We start from the raw sequence: 24,418 nt of genomic DNA on the forward strand, positions 1-24,418 counted from the left end.
AACAGCCTATATGTGTCCATCTCTAAAGTCACCTCTCTTTTTAGATATGAAATGTTTTACCAGAAGTCATGGAATACGATTTTTTTTAAAGGAATACAAGAATATACTTTGGCATTTTCAAAGTCATTTGTTAAATCCCAAATTCTCATTAGCAAGGCATTTGTCAAATATTAAAGATTCCTGAAAAACATAAGGCCGTTAATACTTGACAATACTTACTTTAATTAAGTACTTCAAGCAAGGGAAGGGAACCCTGGCAGTGACAGAAAAATCTTTCCAAATTAGGAGCCTTCCCTACATCATTAATAGTGATATTTTCTTTAAACAATTAACCACCATGGAGGGGGTGGAAAATCACATGGGGTAAAATAAAAATGGGCCCAGACCTCTAATACTCTGAGAAGCATAAATATCTTCTCTAGATCTTTCCATTTCTTCTCTTTTTATGATATATTAGTGTGAATGTCTACAACTTCCTATAAAGGGAGAGTCAGAGTAAAATGTCAAGAATGGAATCTGGAGCTTGAATAAACAGTTTTCTTGATCCACCATGAAGAGAGCTACATGCTTAGCAGTGACAGTAATGACTTACCCCCTTCAAAGTTGTATACACAGGGGTTGTCATATTCTTGTATATCAGAGAGGTATAGAGTCCTGATGTGGTATAGGACAACAGAGCAACGGAATCTGAAACAGAAAACAAAGTAATTTAAAAAACAAACAAACAAACAAACAAAACAAAAAACCCTTCTCTCTAGCACTTAGGTCTATTTCTTATGGACGTGAGCTAGCAAAATTTCCAATTAAAGAGAAGTTGGATTAACATGCATGACTGTTCTCTCGTCTGCTGTAAGAATGATACACTCTCTTCCATGGCTCATTACTTCCTCACATGTGCTACTTCCCCAACCAGACTGTAAGCTCTTTGAGAGTAAGGATCAAAGCTTTTATTTCTTCAGCAGGCATCTCTCTCCTGCTCAGGCTGGGCAGAAATAGCACAAGCACCTGCTGATTCAGTGAGCACTACCCTATGAAGATATTCTCCAATTCTTCATAGCTCTATTAGTGATATGGTGTTAAAACACTGGCATGCTTAAGAGTTTATCAGGTGAACTCATGCTGAAAACTTAGAATCTAATTTCCCAAACGGTAAGAACAGAAGATCGCTGAAATAGAACATCAATGGTTGCCTCTAAGATTTGAATTAGTGTTGGATAGGGAGGGGGCCAAGAGAAGGAACCACAGGAAAATTTCTCTTTTTATTCCAGACAGTTTGCTGTTGTTTGGTTTTACTTTTTATAATAGGAATGCATTTGCTTCTTCAAAATTTTTTTGAAGAAAGAAAGAAGGAATGTGTTTTAAACTCTGGAAAAAAGGACATAGAGACTGATATTTTTGCAGCTTTAAACAGCTGAAACTCCACAGCTTCTTTGCTTTCTCCTCTTTTAGGTAAAAACAAAAAGAGTTGAACATAGATGGATGTGCCCCTATATTGGTAACAATGAATTTCAACTTTAAAATGTAAACCAGCAACCTTAGAAATCATTTTCTGAAAGTTTTACATAATTCTATTCCAATGACTTCAGACATTTAGGAAGTTGTTGGCTAGTGAACTGGGAATACAAAATCACTTATTTTTTTAAACATGTTTTATTGTAATAAGAAACACATGACATTAAATTTACCACCTAAACCATTTGTAAGTGTGCAGGTCAGTTAGTGTTAATTATTGGCACACTGTTGTGAATCGGGTCTCCAGAACTCTTTTATCTTGCAAATCTGAAACTCTAAACCCATTAAGCAACGACTCCCCCGCCCCCCTCCGCCCAGCCCCTAGTCACCACCATTCCATTTTCTGTTTCTGTGAATGTGACCACTTTAGATACCTCATAGAAGTGGAATCATACAGTATTTATTTGTTCGTGACTGGCTTATTTCCTTTAGCATTATGTCCCCAACATCCATCTACATTGTAGCATGCAAAATCACTTACTTTTATTAACATTCTCCATATTGAAGGCCTCAGACATTCGCATGCCTGATTTGGCTACAGCATAAATTCTGCTCTCCTGATGTAAAAGAGAGATTTAAACTGGATATTTAAAGCAAAGACATGATTACTTTCAATACACATGCTTTTCATTTGTTCTTCATTTAATATACAGCAGAGCGGGGCATTATTATAAAACTCTCAACAGCGCCAATTCAAATATGCGAACAGCACAGCAGACCTTTTCCATCCATTAGTCATTCCATTATTTATCTTTGTTCCCAAGTTTTTGCTTGGTATTTTAAGTTCTTTTGAAGAGATAGGAAAAAAGTAAGAGAAAACTTATTCGTGATCACTGCACATAAACACCACAGTCTTCTACCATTCTACAACATGGGTAAAGAAAAAAAAACCAGAAAACTTCGAATGGCTGTAGCATGAGGTTAGAAACCATTCATAATCACTGACTACACATAAATAATACCTTTAATATCCTACTATTCTAGACTATGGTGAGAGAAAGGAGAAAAATCTGGAAGTCAGAAATCATAGAGTAGCATTAAGTGCTATCCTCTCCTTATTTCAACGTACATTTCAATGAAATAGAAGGAACACCTGAGGCCAAATAAAAAATGAATTTGAGAGGGCGCCTGGGTGGCTCAGTTGGTTAAGTGACTGCCTTCGGCTCAGGTCATGATCCTGGAGTCCCTGGATCGAGTCCCGCATCGGGCTCCCTGCTCGGCAGGGAGTCTGCTTCTCCCTCTGACCCTCCCCCCTCTCACGTGCTCTCTCTCTCTCATTCTCTCTGTCTCAAATAAATAAATAAAATCTTTAAAAAAAAAAAAAATGAATTTGAGAATGGCAATGGAATTTATAATATTATCTTATTCCAAAAGCATGTTGTTATTTGGCTTTCTTTTCTTTGAGAGAAATCTCTGAGATGGGTACTGGAAAGGTTATTAGCCCTGCCCTCTGTAAGGAAAGGGATTCCGGGCTGTTCTTAACGCATAACCACCATGTCCTGAATTCTGCACTGCATCTAACCTGGACACGGTCGCCTGGACCAGGGCATAGCAGGCAGCTAAGGCAGTCCTCTCCAGGACTGTGCCAGCCAGTGGCCTGCTAGGTAACGGGCAGGGGATCCCAACTGTCTGAGACGCTTTGGTTTGGAGAATGGCTGAGTGAATGAATCAGATGTGGTTTCTCTGAGAACAGGATTGTGAGATAAGCACACAGAGAGGAAGAGCAGAGTCAGCGGAACATTAAGATGTGTAAACACAGGGCAGTGAGCAGGAGATGAGAGGCAGCTGGAAGCACGACAGAGTGGAGGAGAGGAGTTAGCAGTAGTGAGACAAGAAGAGTCACTGCAGACGGGAGAGGTCAAGCTAAGCCACTGGTCCAGGGGCATCGGGTGTCACCTGTTGCTAAGGAATTGACGACTATTAGAGGTGCTGCTGAATCCTCACGTTTTCCCACTACAGTGACTATTGTATTTTGAAAGATATTCCAGTTCAGTAAGGATGGTCTATGCCTTCAAATAAACTCTTAAGAATCCTTAAAATAAACTCTCATAAATTGAGGTAACTGGAATACATCTCTTTTCCTTGAAACCTGAAAATACCTAACAAACAGCGAAATAAAACCTCAAACTTGGCCAGACTGCTAGAAGGCTTTTGAAAAGCACTACTACTTTTTCAGGATTGAATAGCTTCAGAAGACAAATTGAAGAGAGAAAGGCAAAAGAGTAGGAAAATGGTTTGCCAAATAAAGCGAACATGAAAAGCCTAACCTAAATCTCTGAAAATCTCAACATAATAAAAGAAGCAAAAATTTCAAATCCTCACTGCCTAAAGGATAACATAATTGAAATTCCAGAGATTCACATGCTAATAATGTCTACTTTTTTGTGCTATCCAGAATTTAATAATGAACTGCAGACGGTTTCATGTAGGCACCGCAAAGAAATGTTCTTTTGAAAGTAAGTAAGAGCAGATACAACTCAAGGTCCGAATTTACAGTAGGAAAACATGGCTGCCTTAATTTGCTTAAAATCACACTGTTCACTAAATAAAAAAAATAATAACCACAGAATATGACCCCCAAGCCCCAAAAATACTGCAACCCTGATGCTTCTCTGGAGGCCAAAGGTTAAACCATGTCAATATGTGAAGGAAAAGTTAAATCTACAAGACAGATAATTTCAGTTTGTTTCAAATATAAGAATAACTTTTTAAATATAGTGATACAGATATTCCTAGAAAGAATCACACAATGATGAGTTAACTACTGTATTAATGGTCAGTGTTTTCAATGGAAGAAATTTCAATGTACTCTAGATACACAGGAAGATGCTTTTGGTTAAAGTAATGGATTTATAAGCTCATGAAGAGTAAAATTAAATTTCTCTTAAAGTCAATCAAGTAAATGATTAAGTTAAAAAACTGATAACCAATAAGAGTTAAGTGTCCTGGTTCCAAATTTGCCCAAAGTATTACACAGGTAAGAGAAACCCTTTCTCCCCACCCCTGACATTTCCTTCCGTATGGAGGCAACTCCAGTAATATTCCAGATCCTCTTCCAACCATTCATTTCTCCCTCCCAAGGAGGAACGGCTTAACGTGACTGGCAGGCTTAGAAGGAGAAACTGGGCAGGCACCTGTCTCTCTCCCTTCTCTTGAGAAGTAATGGCTCAGGAAACACCATTTGTTCTTTCTCTAGCTGTAAGCTACTTTGGAGGGGCAAGCCTCTCCTGAAGAAGCCTCTGGAGATCCAGCGCTACCTGGGACTGGGTTTATAAATCTAGAGAATTCCAAGTTCAGTGTCGGAAAGCTCATCTGCCCACCAATTCTCTAAAATCAGTTTTCTCAGTAATAAAGGTAATATTTTGATCTCCTATCTGTCTTCACCTTATTTCTCAACTGACTCACAACTAGTTGGAAAAGAGAAGGGAAAACGGCATTCTGAAAACTGAGATGTTTCAGAACAATCTGGATCCTAAAAGAAACAGGAAAAGAAGTAAAACTGGAAAATGGGTGTTAGTTAAAAACCAGCGTGCATGCGTCGCACACAGCAATATCATTTACCCAAGAGGGAAAGCGGTGCAGGGGCGGGGTGGGCGGTTTGCCATATGCCGGCTTCTTGGCCGAGTCACAGGGTTCCTGGTCTTCGGAGCACGGGGATTCCAGGGAGTCATAGGAAAACAATCCGTCATCACAACTGGTGTCCATATTCTCTAAAATTTCTGTACTGTCGTCATCAACTAGATCAAGGTCTGTTTCCTGAGGTCTGAGCGGGCGTATCATGCTTATGGCATTTCTGTTTGTACCAAACATCCTATCGGAACTTAACTGTGGCTGGCTTAAGTGCCTTTTGGCTAGTGCCACACTTATGCTGAACACATTAGGAATCCTTAACTTTGGGGGTGGGAGGTTTGATGAAGGCACTAATTGTGTACCTTTTCCAGTGAGCGAGTTAGGATGCTTGGGAGTCAAAGCGGGGGTCAAAATAGGGCTGGGGGTGTTGGCCTCACTCGACGACGACGAATAATCCAGTCTCTGAGACTGAAATTTTTTATTCAGTTCATCTGACGAACTATCGTGCTCGTTTTTAGTTGATTCAGAATTTCCCTTTATGAGAGGACAATTCTGAGCTTTCCACTGTGCCTCCTGTTGCCAAGAATACAGCTTCTTGTGTTCTGGTCTCTTTATGCCAAAAGTCTCTTCTTCGAATATAGAACTGCTGTCGTCAGACGCTGTCAGGTACGCCTCGCTGCCCATTCTGCTACACTGGACCCCTTCCTCTGACGTGTGACTGGAAAGAGTGGACGTGTACCTGCAATTGGATCTTCCTTTGCTCCCGTCCTCCTCATCAGAGCTCCAGTCACTCCCTGGAGCCCCAGAATTCTGGGAGGCACCACCATCTGTTGCAAAGCTCGTTCTTGTTTTCCGATTCTGTTCCAGGACACAAGGGGTTTGATGCAACACTCTCTGACCCAGGTTTTTTTCTTGAATTTGGTTCTCACCCGACTTTTCTGGAATTTCCATTTCTAGAAAAGTATACATCATATTGGCACGTTGCCTTTGATAATGTAATATTTCTGTACATTTAGCTTTATGAGACTACATTGTAAAAACTGGAATTTTCGTATGACTAAAGTTAATTTACATTATCCCTTTTTAGTTGTATGTCTTGTTTAAACCCAACTTTGAAAACTGTAAGCTTTAAGATAAAATAGGAGCCCTAACACTTCAATAGAAGAGTATCAAAATTAAACTGCTTTTTACAAAGAAACATGTTGGGGGGGAAAAGGCAACTCTGTCAAAGAAAGCAACCATCAAAGGACACCACTAATTCTATTTTAAAGCAAAGGAAAGGACAGCCCTCTTTCAACTAAATTTCAAAATTATCATAAGAAAATTTAAACATAATAAATATAAAGTTATAGTCTAAAAAAAAAAAAACCACCTTTGTTCCCAAGCTTCAATACATGAAATATGCAAAGCCACGAAGAAACATAAACACAGAAAAGCTTTCCTGCCTCTACTTGGCTTATTCATATCTCCAAGTGTGTTTTATCACAAGAATAATGCTCTTTAACAATGTCTTTCAATGAGGCTTACTTTTGTTTTTAATATAATTAATAGAATGAACCACTGGCTTCATAAACAGCGAACTAAACATTTGTACAATTTATAAAGAGTACAAGAGGAACTTTTAAAACATATATTTAACCTTCATAACAAGGAACTAGAGGCTGAACAAATAAGCTCAATGATTTGGTATCAGGCAATTTGTTAAACTTGCAAGTGAGCAAGAGCTTCGGGACGGGCAACCTCGGCTGTACCAAGCTATACTCAACTGACTATTAGAAAGTGGAAGGGAAATCCAAATGACTTCTCAAAAGAGAAGAAAAAATTGCAAGCAACAGCATAAAAGCAAGTAGCAAAGGAGAATTCCGATTGGAAAAACATTATGCAGTTTTCAGGATTTCATAACCAAGTACAGAGACAGCTTGTAGGGCTATAGTTTTTCTCCTTTGGAGGAAGGAAGCGGGAGCTGAAAACAGAGACAATGTCAATTCAAGCCTTTCTAAAATATCTGGGCAAAGTCACCCTACAGGTGGCAAAGCCAGCAGCTGAACAACAGAGCAAAATTTAAAGGGGCTTTATGAATAAAAGAAGGGTGGAAATCTGCACACAGGTCCAGGACTTAAACATCTATGCAAATATTTTCCTCTTTGAAGCAAAACGGGAAAGGGAAAATCAAAGCAAATATTTTCCTCTTTGAAGCAAAATGGGAAAGGGAAAATCAAAGCACTCACTAAATTGTCCCCTGGTGTTCTTTTTCTTTATAAGTTTGCTACGCCATATTTAACTTCGTATTTGGTATCAGGTAATTTTTAAATATTTTAAGTAAATAATAGAAAGTTCATAGTTCTAATGTGAAACTCAGCTAAAACAAGTACCTTGTAGGTACAACCGTGAACTTTTTAATTTTAAATATCACTGCTACCTACCGCAGGAAAAAGTATCAAGAGGGGAAAATCAGTCCCTTCTATTCATCCTTGTCAAAGACTCCCCCAAACACACACGATAACTAGCTATACAAATTAAAGGCTGGATTGCTCTTTAAAAATATTTTCATAAAACATCAACTTGTCAAGGAAAAAAAAACAAGGAAAATTAAGCTATATTTGGATGAATCTTAGTAAATTATTTTTCCTTTTTAAAAACCGTCAAAGTAAATTCCTGTAGTCCATAAATACCTTCTATGTCTTTTCCCTCGGTGAACTCGGGTTCTTTAGATGATATCTTGCTCATTTCCTCAGATTTTACTACTTGAGGAGGACTCCTTGCTCGGGATAAAAAGCACCCAAAGGTCAAACTACTTAGGCGCTGGCCTTCCAAAAGCTTTGGTGTGGAGACAGTGGATGACTTCTTCCCCTGAACTTCTGCAAGATCATTAATCAAAATCAAGATCTGAATTTTTTATGACAGTTTATTAAACACAGAACCAAAGCATATAAAAATCTGGACAAATCACTCCTTATGCCAGAAAAAAGCCTGAATTATTTATGTCTAGTAATATGGACCCCTTAATGTCTAGCATTACATACTAATGTTTAAATCTGTTTATATATTTTGAATGTTCTAAATATTTTTTAACTGTAGAGAGAATATCTAATCCCTTTAAAAGTAGTTCTTAAACAAAAACAAAACCACAAACAAATAAAAAACAGATTATAGACAAGGAGAGGGTTATAGCTTCTTGAAAAATCGTAGTACTGGTAAATAGCAGTCAAGAACTGGTAAAATTTGAATGGGCAGTAATGCTACTAATGGTGAGGGAAGAGGGACTGAGGTCCTGGTTGCCAAGACAACCAAAGGAAATTCAGATTATCACTGGGGCAAATATCACATGATCACTGTAATAACTTTTGCTATCTTAGTTTTCAACTTGCTTCTCCCAAAAGAGCAGATGAAGGGGCTTGATCTACAATGTCCACAATATGGAGGGCCTTCATCACTTCTTTAGAGGAAAAAAAAGGGGAGGGGACAGTTTCTAGATAGAGAATTTAGATAGCTCAAGGAGTGATTAATCATGGGTTTAATCCATCTTCTAGGAGTTGTAACAACCCTGCTTGCAAGATTAAAAGCATGGAGAGGGGTGCCTGGGTGGTGCAGTCGGGTAAGTGTCCAACTCTTATTTTGGCTCAGGTCATGATCTGAGTCCTGGGATCGAGTCCCACATCAGGCAGACTTAAGATTCTCTCCCCTCTCCCTTTGCCCCCCCGCCACACTCTCTCTATTTCTTTCTCTAAAATAAATAAATAAAATCTTTAAAAGCATAGAGATCCTAGTGATAGTAAGAAAAGTTTCCCCCCAAAATTAAATTCTTAATTAACTCTGGAAGAACACCAAAGGGGTAAATTAAATAGCAGCTGATAACTGAGTAGAGCCTAAGAAAAATATCTTTATATAGTGTATTCCTTTAGGTGTATCTTTTATTATTTTCATGTTGATTATCTCTCACAGAACTAATCCACAGTATTTTAATAACCATAGATATGCATATACATTTTTAAAGTACTATATTATATCTACATACTTGTATCTATTCTTCTCTGATCCAAGTCTAGACTCCAAGGATTCGTACTGCTTAGTCTACGAGACCTAACAGACTGCCAATGAAGACTAGAATTGCAAGTTAAGAATAGCAAATAAAATAACAGCCTTTTGAGAACTGGGCTTAGTACATTCAATCTATGTCAGTGATTCCATATGTAAATATGGAATTCCAGATCAACTATGTGGATACCAATTTTCCATCACATAGTTGGAGGAAGCATGTGATATAAGAACTACATATGTTGGTCTTCATCCATGGTTCCGGGCACACAGCTCCTAAAACCCTTGGAATTTCCTAAGTGGTAAGAGCGATAAAAGTATCTTTTGTTTTCATAACAAGCCCTTTCAACCACATCTGATTTTATGTTGATGAGGTGATTTTTGGAAAGCCCCTAGACAGCTTCAGGATGGGGGCTGGTTGCCAGGGGAACCAACCATGTGATCAGAGGACTAGAACTTTCAGCCTCATCCTCCACCCCCCTACCTCTGACCTCAGGGGAGGGGAGAGTTGAAAACTGACTTAATCACCAATGGCTAATGATTTAGTCAGTCAAGCCTATATAATGAAGTCTTCATAAAAACCCAAAAGGATGGGCTTCCAGGTCGGTGAATGTGGGGAGGTGCTGGGAGGGTGGTGTGCTTGGAGAGAGCATGGAAGCTCTGCGCCCCTTCTCCACACCCTGCCCTCTGCATCTCTTCCATCTTGGCTGTGCCTGAGTTATATCCTTTGTAATAAACCAGAAGTATAGTAAGTAAACTGCCCGAGTTCTGTGAGCTGCTCTAGCAAATTATCAAACCTAGGGCGGGTCATGGGAACCTCTGATTTATAGCCAGTGGGCCAGAAGCAGGGTTGAGAACTGATACTTACAATTGTGTTTGAAGTGGTGTATGAAGTGGTGGTGCGGGGGGTAGTTTTGTGGGATCAAGCCTGTAACCTGTGGGATCTGACGCTAACTTCAAGTAGATAATGTCAGAGTTGAGTTAAATTTGAAGGACAACCAGTCGGAATCCCCTGGGAATTGGAGAATTGCTTTGTGTGGGAAAAACTTGCATACATCTGGTGTCAGAAGTATTGAGGGAAAAGGAAAACAGGAGCTTTTTTCTTTACAACATGATGGCAGTAAGTATGAACATGCAGTAGACAAAATGCTTTCATATGTTTTACAATCAACAAACTCCCATGAAACCAGGAAGGCACAACTACCATTACCATTTTACTGATGTAAAAGAAAAAAATCCGGCAACATAACAGTTATTAAGTCATAGACCATTAAGGTTGACTCCAAAGTCCATGCACTTGCTTCGGTGCCAGCATTTTTCTAGTGCATTCTGGGAACCCCCAGGGCTTTGTGGAAATGTCACAGTGGGTGTAAGAAGAGGCACGGGTAAAGCTGAGTCTGCAGGACTCTGGGCCCTTCACCCAACACTGCTTCCACCTGTTTATCTCTTGAGAGTCTACAGAAAAAAATACTGCTTTAAAAGGAGTCCTGTTGCTAAATAAGTTTGAAAACCACTTTAGCAGGCCAGGATCTAATAACCCTGCGGATTCACCTTGTCCTCGGCTCAATGTGCACTTGAGAGGTGCTCACCAGAACAATATATTAAGTAAATCTCTATCTCTAACTCTACCACCCATCTTGAAGCTTTGATGCTGAAAAGAAAGAAAGAACCCTAAGCATTGGAAAATGCAAAGAGTTTATTATTCATATTATAAAATTCTGCTGAAAATATTCAGGCTGTAAGAATTTCACTCACTATTGATCACCACAGTACAAGTGAAAATAGAAAATAACTGATTTTTGAAAGCAAAACATACCTGAAATTAAACACTGAAATTAGTATTACCCCCTTTGAGTTATTTGCAATTGTCTAGCTGTGCTGTCTAATATGGACATGTGGCTATTTAAATTAAAATCCATTTAAATTAAATAAAACGTAAAATTCAGTTCCTTGGTTGTGCTAGGCATATTTTAAGTGTTCAACAGTAAAATTCCATATAGCCCAGTAAGCCCAATTAAGCTATCTTAGTCAAAATACTCATACCTTGTAGTTTTGACTGTATTGTTCTTATCTCTTCTGTTTGGTTTTGGTTGATCAAACGAAGATTCTGATTTTCTAATTCCAGCTGAAAGGACATAATGGTATCCTTTTATACAGGAATAACATTTCTAAAATGTACTAGTAAATTATATTATTTTAAAATGTTAATACCTAATTACATGTAAGCAAAATAGAAAAGAAATGATGAGCAAATATCAGATGAATTTATCAGCGTAACTATCAACCTAGATAATTACGGCTTTGATATTTATTTTTGCCAGACTGAGAGTTTCAAATATTTTCACCCCAAGGCATTTTCACGCCTTTCCCACTGTAAAATTATTTTAAACCAAATTATTTCAGCATTTAATCTGCCATATAAACCAATGTGTACTTCTCAAGATACTGAACACATTAATTTTATGATATACACATATGTTCTATAATTATTTAAAATTAACTAATTAGAACTAAAATCAACTACCCAGAATGAGGCTACTTATACTGTTTACTAGGAGTCTATCAATATTTTTAATTTTAGAAATACATTGGACATAAAAATGAAAGCTACCTATCTCATGTTTACCAAAAGACAGCAGCACCACCAACTGATCAGAACTTTGCTTCATTCAAAATGATCAGATACTCTGATGACTTATCTATTCAAAGGAAGTAAAAGGTAAAGAAAAGGCAAAATATAGCGATAAATACCTCATTTAATTTAAGTGTTACCCATTCTTTGATCTTAGCTGCTTTCTCTTCTATTATTTTAGCTTCTTGTACCCTTATTTGTTTCTGAAATAACATTAGCAGTGTGTTTAGTTCAAACATAGGCTCACTGGTCTGGAAATGTTACATCATAAATATAAAGGACAAATCCACTTAAAACCTGTTTCCAAGTTAATATATCTACCTTCAAATCATCAAATAGAGTAAAAAATGAAAGCCATTGTCCAGCAGATATAATAATAAACCACAAAGGCATATGCAATATTACTAGTTTTAACTGTTAATTCTCTTTCTCTGAAAGATCATATACTGAAATCCAAGCACTGAATTTATCAACAAAATAAATGATTTCTGGAAATGATGTAGGATTTATAACAGTAGAAGAGGGGTCAACCAGGTCAGGGAGAGGAGAATCAGAATCTCTTCTGGAGCATGGTTTGTTTTCCGATTAAACACAAGTTTCTATTTTTCATATATTTTATTTTATTTTTACATGCAAGTTTTTAAAGATCCAGAAAAATGAAATAAAAAACTCTAGCTTGGGGCGCCTGGGTGGCTCAGTTGGTTAAGCGACTGCCTTCGGCTCAGGTCATGATCCTGGAGTCCCGGGATCGAGTCCCACATCGGGCTCCCTGCTCGGCAGGGAGTCTGCTTCTCCCTCTGACCCTAACCCCTCTCATGTGCTCTCTCTCATTCTCTCTCTCTCTCAAATAAATAAATAAATAAAATCTTTAAAAAAAAAAAAAAACTCTAGCTCACATTTACCAACCTTAAAATCTGGCTATGCTCACAAAACTATGAGAATGTGACTGTCATATAAATCACAGTGGGTGGGGGCTGGGGGGTGGTAAAAAGTTGGAAATCATTGACCTACAGAAATACTGATCTGCAGAGAAATGGAAAAAAATGCTGAAGATAAAAAACAACTTAGTATATTTAATAATTTCATAGTGGTCATATTTAAATGATGCTAAGTGATGATTTAAGCAAATGACCTTAATGCAATTTTTTTCCTAATAAAATTTTAAAATAAACTAAAAACTATACTCCATCTCAGTAAAGTGGTTTAAAAACAGTGTACACATTTTTAAACAGAAGGATTCACATCAAACATACCTTTAAAACACAATGTTCCATAAATATTTCCAAAACCCTAAAAATCTAAAGCAAAGATCTATTTCAAACATTTTACAGACAGAAATGCTTGCTGATAACCATGTGTTTTCAAGTTGAATACTACATTCAAACCCTAAAAAGTCTGAGCATTAAGGAGCACAGTCTCTTCCAAAAAATGTTAGATATGGACTTGGAATAACCCAAACTTAAAGAGAATGCCATTTTATTTGTACTTTTCACTAACAAATGTGATTAGACTCCATGAGTTGACCAAATAAGTGAGATTTCTGACCCACATTTAGAAATGTAGGCTCTCTCTCTTCAACCTTTGTGATTATGCATAAATAAACGCATGTATTTAGACTGTGATGATAAAATTCTTCCAAACCTGTTCTTCAAGCTGCAGTTCCAAGTTTTGAATGATGTCATCTTTTTCTTGTATTAGGGTCTCTAGATCTTGACACTTTTTATACAGCCTTGTCTCTGATTCACTGGTTTGAATATTAGCTGCTTTTAATTTCTCTTCCATAACTTGTACCTAGATTCAGAGGTTAGAAAATTAATATTAGGTATGTAATTAATTTATCATAGTATTAAATTTAGCATTTTACTTTAACATTAAATAGATTCCTAAAAGGTATCATCATAAAAACAAAATATGAACAGCATGTTTTAACAATTTAACAATTATAAAGTCTGAAGACTAATGTATTAACAATTATAAAGTCTGGAGACTATTTTGCCAAGTGGTGTTTACCTTTGAGGTACATAATGTATGGTGATTAACATAACATAATAATAAAAAAAATTCTGAGATAAAAAAACAGCATCACATGCTAAAAAAAAGAGATTCTCAGAATTTTGCTATCATATAAAGTAATGCACATGTTTACTAGAACAATGATATGTGAAGTATTTCATGTGAGTATAGAATCAGAAAGTTTGCAGCCCTCATTTTTTCATATTTTAAATGAAGTAGGAATATAAAGTAAAGGTGAGTAGTGAAAAAAGATCAGATTGGATGACCTGGTATAACAGCACATTTTGGAAAAAAAAATTGAACTTAGGTGAAAAACAAACACATACACAATGGAAAGGAAATGGAAAACAAAAGTTTTAAGGGCCAAAATGATGGAATCACAAAAAATAAAAAACTATGAGAATCAAGATATAGGTAGGAGAGTATGTTCAGTGAGGGTTTATTGATTCATTCATTTAGCAAACATTCAGTGAATAGTTGCCAAATGCCAGGCCCTGGGAATCAGTGAATAAAACGGACCCAAAATCTCATAGAAATTACATTTTAGTGGGTAAGAGAGATCACAAATATAAGAAAGACGTAAAAATCATACAGTATGCTACACAAGGAGATAAAGGCAGTGGGAAAAAGTAGAGCAAGATAAAAGATACTGGTATGTGACCTGGGGTCGAGTGATGCTTTAATTTTAATATGTAAGATACACTGGCTCTGCTTGGATCTTTTGCAAAACACATCTGGGCATATGAAAGAATGTGTGAGATGTTAATGATAAGAAAGAAAGAAAATAAAGTACTGGGCACTGTATATGAAGACTTCCATTCCATATACTCCATATACTCCAAACGGGTAAGAATGTAATTTTTGTAATGTTTTAGATTGTAGGGGGCAAAGAAGAAAAATATGCAAATGCATTTGAGAAATTAACAATGATAATTAAGATGAAAAATGTTAAACTGTTAAAAACACCTCTGAAATATCATGATGAATCCACTTAAAGTTCAAAAATACTTGACTAATGAGGCTTTCTGGAAGGAGGGTGTTAAGGTTAGTTTGGTTTTGTTTTTTTAACCATGAATACAAGCTGTCATCTGTGGGTTCACCAGAGAAATGTAAATTCAACTCAGATGCCAAAGTGTCCTACCGAAATACCACATAAATGTCTGAAAACTATAAAAATAAAAGTAGATTTTAAAAGTAGGAGAAAAATCCTGCATTCCATTATCCAAATGATAATTTTAAGTTATCTTAAGATTTATATTTTTTAACATAATATAGTGGGTTTTCTGCAGGAATGGCAGACCAAGAAGTCAAGGACAAAGGTCTCCATCAGAAATACTACCATGAAAAACAGCCAGAGGAGGACAGAGGGCTGGACAATAAATACCAAGGATCATTCTTAAGATGGCTCAGCCAGTTCCACACAGGACATTCTGTAGCTGTGGAAGCAGAGAAAGAAGGGCAGAGACCAAGTTCAAAATGGTAGTTCTTCAGGGACAGAGTAACAGATGACAGACCTGTAGGGGAGCAGACTGTGCCACTCCAAAATATGCCACTTCAGCATACTGATTATTCTGAATTTAAGTTACCTAAGAAACAGCTGGTGTAAGAATACTCTGACCCTCTTTTGTTCCCCTGAAGACTGGAAATAAATCCCCCTCCTGTACCAGGAAGGAAGAAGGCATCCTTATCATCAGAGATAGGAAATTTAGGGCTGAGAAGGCTATATAAACAAACCTTGTTACTTCTTCACTAATTTACTACCCCAAGCCCAAACCCCTTTGTCTTGTCAATTCTTCACAAATGTATTGTTTTTTTGTCTAAAAGGTATAAAAGTTGCTGCTGTCTAAAAGGTCAAAAGTTGCTGTTGTCTAAAAGGCATAAAAGTTGCTGCTGAGCCAGCCAGGTGCCCCTGATTTGGGAGTACTCTTATCCCCTTAAAAATATATTCCATTTAGGGGCGCCTGGGTGGCTCAGTCGTTAAGCGTCTGCCTTCGGCTCAGGTCATGATCTCAGGGTCCTCGGATCGAGCCCCACATCGAGCCCCGCGTTGGGCTCCCTGCTCCGTGGCAAGCCTGCTTCTCCCTCTCCCACTCCCCCTGCTTGTGTTCCCTCTCTCGCTGTGTCTCTCTCTGTCAAATAAATAAATAAAATCTTTAAAAATATATATATATATATTCCATTTAAAAGGTATTCTCATTTTATGAATGGATGCCACAGTCAGAGCTCCTTAGATGCATCTTTGCCATATACAACTATTTAATTTGACCATTACTTTTAGCTAAACAAAACTTCCCCAAGCAAGAAAAATACTGGCAAAAATGGCAAAATCTCTTAGGAAGAGAGATCACAAAGTAGTGATGGGCAATCTATTTGCCAATTGGTCCTGTTAGGACCAAGTTCCACAGGATCCACCAGCCTTCCTTCGTAATTTGTATGAATAATAGGTCTACAGAAAAGATAAGAAGCCTACAGAAACACCAAGCAGCCTTTAAAAATATCTCACTACAAGTACACAGAAAACAGCCCAGTTCTTTCTCCTGTCACTTAACCTGAACCATATGAGAATTTCAGCTACTCAGAGACTGACCAATAACAAACACCTACAAATTCAAATTGCTTGTTAAAGAAACCCTTGCGATTACCTATATATGGACATCCTCTGGTGAAGAATGCTTTGCACTTTTAGGTTACCTTTCTCCTTTTCTTCTAGGAGAGCCTCTGGTTGCATCCATGAACCTCAATCATTTCCCCAAAACCTTTATTGCTTCTGAGGTCCCTAAGCTATTCTGTAGTAAAGGATTAACTCAGCAGACTTGGGGTGCTCAAACCCTGCACATTCCAAAAAAAGAACTGGCATTTGCCTAGCTCCTGGAAAAAAATAACCTCTGAGCCCTTGTAATATCCTGCCTGATAAGACTCTATATACTTGAGATATTAGGCCACACCAGATAGTTAATGCCAATAATATGATTTATGGTGAATGCCTCTCTCTTTTTTTTTTTTTTCCCTTCACCTAGGGTCCTGGGCCACACTGTATCAGTTTGACCTGTGCAAGGCTGGAGACTGAGTAGCTAAGGTCAGTCACAATGCATTCCATGCCTACAAGACTGACACCAACACCCCAACCCCCTGCCAATAAAAATTCTGGACACCAAGGCTCAGGGGAACTTCCCTAGTCAGCAATACTTTGTATGTTGTCACATATTGTTGATGGGAGAATTAAGTGCATCCCTGTGTAACTCCAGCGCAAGAGGACAACTAGAAGCTCATACCTGGTTTCTCCTGGACTCTGCTCCATGTGCATTTTTCCTTTGCTGATTTTAATCTGTAACCTTTCACTGTAATAAACCATAACCGTGAGTATAACAGTTTTTCTGAGTTCTGAGTCCTTCTGGGGAATCATCAAACCTTCAGGGTAGTCTTGGGGACTCTGACACAACTCCCAATGCTGTTTTCCATTTTCCTGCCCACACTATTCCTATTTTTAACCTCATCCCTCACTACTCCACTACAGGTAATTAAGATGTGATTATATTTTCAAGGGGGGGCTGTTTGAAAGTTTCTATTTCCCTATATATGTTGCAATGGCATGACAAAAATACCTGATCATTCCAAAATAGAATGAAGAAAGGAATTATAAGGATATTCAAAATACCCTTTTGAATCCCAGACCATTTACCAGTTATTGGGCTCCTTGCTCAGCGGGGAGCTTGCTTCTCCCTCTCCCTTTGCCCCTCCCCCTGCTCGTGTTCCCTCTCTTGTTGTCTCTCTGCCAACTAAATGAATAAAATCTTTGAAAAAAATACTAAAATAAAATTTACTGCAAATTAATTAATTATTCTATCACATCTTAAACACAATTATTTTGGAAATAGTGCTCCAGAATTTATGCAGTAAGGCCAGAAGCATTCTCACTGAAGTTTCTAAAACGAATTGCACTGGATAAAGTATGTTTCCATGTAATGAAGTAAATCATTACAAGGTCCTGGATAATAGCATGACTGAGTAGTTGTCACTTACTAAGAACTACAAGTGACTTGGAATCTAAGTACCAACTTCACAGAGATGGCAGATTAGTCCACATATTAGAATGGTCAGAGAGAACTTTAAAATCCTACCAAATCTGCATCAAACACAGGCAAGAGATTGAGACTAGAAGGACGGGATGAAAACACAAATTTCTATAGGGGATATTATTGTACCCCTTTTTCGTTAGCATAAATTAAAGATTTTATTCATTTGTCAGAGAAAGAGAGAGAGAGAGTGAACAAGCAGTGGGAGTGGTAGGCAGAGGGAGAAGCAGGCTCCCTGCTGAGCAAGGAGCCTTATGCAAGACTCGATTCCAGGACCCTAGGATCATGACCTGAGCCAAGGCAGATGCTTAACCGACTGAGCCACCCGGTGTCCCTGGTTAGCATAAATTAATGTAATAGATTGGAATATACACCTAATCATATACTTAAGAATGAATCCTGTGTATCAGTATCTCCCACATGTGCAATTTGCTGCTTTTCTGTCTCACAGGAATACTCATAAGTAATATGGGATTGATGTGCATGTACTGCTTTCCAAACTTAGAAGAACTACAATAAAAATGTACTACAGTATAATGATTGCCAAGATTTCTCTGGAAAAATATATGATTTCTTTTCTACAGCCAACTTATTTAATGGTTGTACAGGTAAGATAATGCCACTCATTAAAAACAAGGGGAAAAATGAAGAAAGTTAAAGTGCAGAGTTGAGTTAGTTTCAGCTGACTACTGCTTTTAGTGGTGAAATGTTCCTTTTTGGTTAATATAAATACAGTCTGGTATTAGGATATGACTCAATGACAAAGGACATGCTGAATTTAAACAACATAAACAGCAGATAGGGCACAGTCCCATGGAAACTGTTAAAGATAGCAAAGGATGTGGTTACTCTATGTTAATAACATTTACTTAGTCATGTGAAGGCCAAAAGAAGGTAATATAATTGGTACATGAGAATTCATTTGCTCTCTTTATATTTCCTGTAAACTTAGAATCATTATGTACGTAATATGGTGAATAATATGTAATGTATATAATGTATAATATATAATGTATAATATGTATAATGTACAATAATATGATATATAATGTAATATAATGTATCATTATGTAAGGAAAAGAAATCCCTTCTGAAGCATAACCAAATAGGCACTGAATAAATTTAAAGTGTTGTGACAAAAACAAGTATCTACCGATTTGCTAAATTATATAGAAATTTGGGGAGATTTGTAATTTTCACTCACTCTTTATGGGAGGAGGGTTTGATTTAAGGTCATTTAGCCAATCATGGTATCTTTTTGTTTTAAAATGTAGCACACAGAATTAAATAACTTTACACCTGATATCCTCAAAGAACAACCTCAAATAAGAAATTCTTCCCGTTAGCTTATCAAGATCAGTGGTAGGACCCTAATGGCTACAAATGGTCATGGCTTGCTTCCCTTGAACTGGGAATGGGGATTTTTGTTTGTTTGTTTGTTCTTAAGATCTAGTGAATCACAGAAGAAAACCCTGAAAATCACAAATAGGAAACACATACTAATTTAATTTTCAGAGCTAAACATATGCTGCACATATAAAGAATTTTAATTTAAGAAAAGGCAAAACAAAACCATCCTTAGTTTCTTTCTTTTTTTCCTATACTATGAGGCATTAAAGGAAAGAAAGAAAGGGAAAGGAAAGATGGGGAAGAACAGAGAGAGAGATAACCATGGGTACAGAGGTAAAGGGAGATGTCACCGGGGAAGGCCAAAGTCAGAAAGGGAAAGATAAAGAGAGAGATAAGAGAGAAAGGTAGACAAACTGCTGAATGTGTGCTGCTAGGTATGGGACTAAACAGGGACATACATACAGAGCCCACAATAGACAAAGATGAAGACATTTAGAATATAATGGCAAAGAGGGACATAAACATGGGAGTCTTTCTTTACCATTACTACTCGAACTTGTACCAATACCTAAATTTGAGGTTTTAAAGAATTACTGGTGTGATGATGGTACTATAGTTATGATTTTTAAATCTTTATTTTCAGATTAGTTGCTGAAATACTCATGGGTGAAATGATACGATGTCTAGAATCTGTTTCAAAATAACCTGGTGTGGGGGTGGAGAAGAATAAAGTGGATGAAGGTATTGATTAGCCTTGAATTGACTAATTGTTAAAGCTGATTATGGGGGTTCATTATACTATTTTCTCTACTCTTGCACTGGTTGAAATATGGCATAATAAAATTTTAGGAATTTCTTTTAAGTATAATTAAGAAAATCAAGGATTTGGGGCGCCTGGGTGGCTCAGTTGTTAATCGTCTGCCTTCGGCTCAGGTCATGATCCCAGAGTCCGGGACTGAGCCCCGCATCGGGCTCCTTGCTCGGCGGGAAGACTGCTTCTCCCTCTCCCATTCCCTCTGCTTGTGTTCCCTCTCTCGCTGTCTCTGTCTCTCAAATAAATGAAATCTTAAAAAAAAAAAAAAGAAAGAAAATCAAGGATTAGGTTAGATTGGGTTTGTTTGGAAATTTATCAGGCCACTAAATCAATCTAATGTATAAGATTAAGTCTGTTAGGTGAAAACAAGATTTGGTAGTACTTAAGTTGAAGAGAAGAAACATGACAAATTTAGAGCAAGTATAGGAAATTTAATATACATTTCTTAGAAAAAATGATAATTTTGAAAATCCTGACTTGCCTGAATGTGACAAAGATCTTTTCATAAAATGTGAAGCTATGGATTGAGGATCTTTAGACAAACTTTGAGGCTGGTAGGCTCATCCAAAAACACTCATTTTAATGTTGGCAAGGCCCAGATTGAGTTAAGTGACTTATCAAAGCTTTGACTTTTCTCCCACATGCCTATTAATACTAAGTATAAGTTTTTGTATATAGTTTTCCTGATATAACTCTAAGCATTTTTCTATATTAGCATGTCTTTTGTAATAATTATTTTTAATGATTGTTTAATATTTCATGGAATAAATATAGTTCACTTATTCATTCTCTTATAATACGGCATTCATATTATTTCCAACTCTTTATTTCTATGAAAGACACTGCTTTGAACATATTTATATTTAAAAATCATTATGGTTAGAATTGCCATAAAAATCATATTTGATTTTTTCAGAAGATAAAACCTTCTAATGGAAGCATTTTCATCTTTTGGAAATCTGTTAAGGGCAAAATAAAGTTAGATTCTCCATTTTCTCTATGGATCCAGCTCACAGAATAGTCAAAGTGATAGGATGTAGAGAAGGGTTGAAGACTATTTTGAGGATTGTTTTGGGCAAAATAAGGTTTATATTGGTAGAGAGAAAAAAAGATTTTTAAGATTTTATTTATTTGAGAGAGAGAGAGTGAACATGAGTGGGGGGAGGGGCAGAGGGAGAGGGAGAAGCAGACTCCTCGCCAAGTGCAGAGACCCTCTTGGGGCTTGATCTCAGAACCCCAAGATCATGACCTGAGCAGGTCAGACCTTTAACCAACTGAGCCATCCAGGCACCTGAGAAAAAAAATTTTTTAACTAGAATTATACTCTACCTGTTGAAAAGCTTTTTCTGCTTGACGTTCAGCATCAATAACTTGTCTCTCAAGCTGTTGCATCTATAAAGTGAGGAAAAACAGAGAAAATATAAAAGTTCATATTTCACGTATGAAAACGACTGAAAATTCTTGCAATGCCATCAAATTCTTTAAGGATATTTAAAGTAGTTTAATGGATATGAATTACATACAATTTATCACATTAAAGGCTTTCAGTGCATATTTAAAAATTGATCAAATAACATACCAAAGGTTTCATACTTCTAGTACAATGTAATATATACTACATGAGTACTCATCCATAGAATTTTCTTCATTGAACTATAAATTACTGGTCAACACATATTAAGAATAGTAAGACCTCAAATGTCATATTTAATTTGTTGATCAAAAAGTCACAATGATATCAGAAAATGGGTATTCTCATAAGCTCCATAGGTGGTATGTTTAAACTCTGGGTAGTTTTTCTGGGAGAGGGAGAAGCAGGCTTCCCGCCGAGCAAGGAGCCCGATGCGGGGCTCGATGCGGGGCTCCATGCAGGACCCTGGGATCAAGACCTGAGCCGAAGGCAGACACTTAACGACTGAGCCACCCAGGCGCCCCTTAAAGCTCTGGGTAGTTTTAATTCTTATCATACATTGTAGTAAAGTACAGAAGAGATTCTGATTTAACACACACACACGTCCACAAATGCGTACGGCACAAAGAATCAAAAAATATCTCGGTTTTTGTTTTGTTTTGTTTTTTAAGTTCTGTAGAGAATAAAAAGTTTGGAGACTTTTTTTTACTTTTGAATAATATTTTAATGGGACTTCAATTTTTTGTTGCCCAAAAAGTTTGGAGATTTAAAGTAAAATACTAAAATGACGATTGTAAGTACAAAAAAGAAAAGCCTTAAAAAGGACCCGATGTAAATTACGTAAGAGATGTGTACCAGGTACTGAATACACAAGTGTGATGTAAACCTCAATTCTAAATTCTTTTTTCTGAGTGTTGAAATATGGTCAGCCCCTGAGCGTCAGTCGCCCGATCTTTGCTCATTTTCAGTTTCATTGCTGGTTATTGTTCCACAGCTTCCACCTCACCTTATACTCAGGAGCATCCGGGGTCCCACCCCAACGACTGACACACCGGCTCCAGTCCCGCCCCCTTTTCGAAACCACAGAGAAGCGGCCTCCGGCAGCTAGAGCGGCCCAGCTGGGAGGGCGGCCATAGCTCCGCACTGAGTGGGCGGCAGGGACCGACTCCACGCGGCGTTTGATCCGCGCGCTGACCTAACGCTTGATGGGGGGTTTCCCACCATGGTTGGTATTTTTTTTTTTTTTTTTTACCAGTATAGTGCTTGGGAGCGTTTACTCTGTTTTGATAACTATGTGGCCAATTAACATTCACCAGAGGTTAACAACCATGATCACCATCACCTTTGCCCGCCAAACAGAAAAGATTTCTTAAACATTTCAGTAGTGCAACGCACGGATCTTAATAACAGTAGCTGTGTTGATTCTATCAGCCTTGGAGAATCCAAGACGAGCATTACTAGGCTGTTGCGGAAAGAGACTTGGACCAAACACAGTGACCAAGCAGAGCCCTACAGTACTAAAAATCTGTGGTTACAGATGAGGACAACTTAGAAACATGTCTTTGAAAAGCATGGCGACAACTACAACTGGTTCTTGCACGTCCCGCTACATTTGCTGTCATTGACAATTCAGTGTACCTGTTGTTTACTAGGGCTTTATCACAACCTTTCTATCTGGGCCACACCATAACATGGCAACCTCCCATACCTGACTTTGGAAAGAGAAATTGTCAAGGATAGAGTCTGAAATACAGCCTTCTCTGCCAAGTCTGAGAAGTGTGCAGATCGAAGTGTGATTTGGAAGTTATCTGAAGACATTCAGCCAGCAACTGGCCTCAAATAAGCTGGAGTTCTTGCAGAGAATGCAGAGGATTCTGAAGGAAGAGTTGTATTTAATTCAAAACCATTTGCACATCTTATTCAAGAGACAATGTGTAATAATCCTCAGCAAGTAGGAGAAGGCTGCTGTTCAGGTATGGCTATTACTTTTAATGGACCAACTCCCAGAAAGATGATAGTAATGATGTGCACTGGCTCAGGGCATTCATTATTTCAACAGTACACTGGTTTTCTTACCTCCAAATGGTTCAGAAAATGACTGAAGGCTGAGGGATAATAGAATTGTGCTGTGCAAAAGCACTTGAAATGTGGATCCACTTGAAGTGTGAATTGAGATATGTAAGTGTAAAATACACACTTAACTCATTAATACATCTATTATTTGAAAACCTAATATGAAAAGTATAAACTCAGTAATTTTTATATTGACTCGCATTGAAATATTTTCAATATGTTGCATTAAATATAAAATTATTTTTCATTTTATTTTGTTTAATAGAAAATTTTAAATTACATATGTGTCTCATATTATATTTCTATTGGATAACAAAAGTAAAACATTCCATTGCCACCATATATGGTAGTTTAACTGTTTGTCCACACAGATTTTTAAGACCATTTATTGAAGGGATCTAGCTTCTAAAAGAGGTTTCAAATATTTGGGTGTATAAACAGATATTTCCTAAGTGTATTCTCTGGACCCCATATCATCTTTAATTTTTGTGAAAATATTTCAAATGTTTAATAAGCCAGTACTGTTGTCTAAAAGCATTTTATTGAGTTACTGTATGGACTGCGGCACTATGTAAAAGCCGTTGGACAAGCACTATCTCCTGTGTAGGATAGTCTTTAAACCAAAAAAACCAACTGGCAGGCACATCCCAACACTACATTCTTCCACTACTGGCAATATGCTGATAATTGTCACCTCTACAATGTAACTACTTTATGTTACTAGGGAAAATTTTGCACTTGTGGAGCCTTAACCTCAATTTTGAATATTGTTGAGGTTGCCAGGAAAATCCACAAACAAGTTGTTGATTTGTAAAATTGTGCTGGTGAAAAAAAAGACTACTGTCACACCTATTACAATGGCCAAAATCCAGAACATTGACAACACCAAATGCTGGCGAGGACATGGAAAAACAGGAACTTTCATTCATTGCTCA

General features: G+C 37.4%; 1 protein-coding gene and 1 pseudogene across 1 annotated transcript in view; one reads left to right on the top strand and one right to left on the bottom strand.

Annotated features, from left to right (window-relative positions):
• Window positions 1-24,418, bottom strand: part of LOC116629016 (pleckstrin homology domain-containing family H member 2-like) — a 54,491-nt gene that overhangs the window by 5,542 nt on the left and 24,531 nt on the right. Inside the window, exons 3-10 of the mRNA XM_032399306.1 lie at window positions 21,329-21,391; window positions 13,391-13,540; window positions 11,869-11,952; window positions 11,161-11,242; window positions 7,755-7,940; window positions 5,074-6,035; window positions 1,994-2,069; window positions 593-687 (exon numbers count right to left, since the gene is read on the bottom strand). Of these exons, the coding sequence (XP_032255197.1) occupies window positions 593-687; window positions 1,994-2,069; window positions 5,074-6,035; window positions 7,755-7,940; window positions 11,161-11,242; window positions 11,869-11,952; window positions 13,391-13,540; window positions 21,329-21,391 (1,698 nt within the window). The remainder of the gene's footprint in view (window positions 1-592; window positions 688-1,993; window positions 2,070-5,073; window positions 6,036-7,754; window positions 7,941-11,160; window positions 11,243-11,868; window positions 11,953-13,390; window positions 13,541-21,328; window positions 21,392-24,418) is intronic.
• Window positions 21,745-23,512, top strand: LOC116629015 (annotated as a pseudogene).

The sequence above is a fragment of the Phoca vitulina genome, unplaced genomic scaffold, assembly GCF_004348235.1.
Source record: "Phoca vitulina isolate PV1807 unplaced genomic scaffold, GSC_HSeal_1.0 scaffold175, whole genome shotgun sequence".
NCBI lineage: Eukaryota > Metazoa > Chordata > Mammalia > Carnivora > Phocidae > Phoca > Phoca vitulina.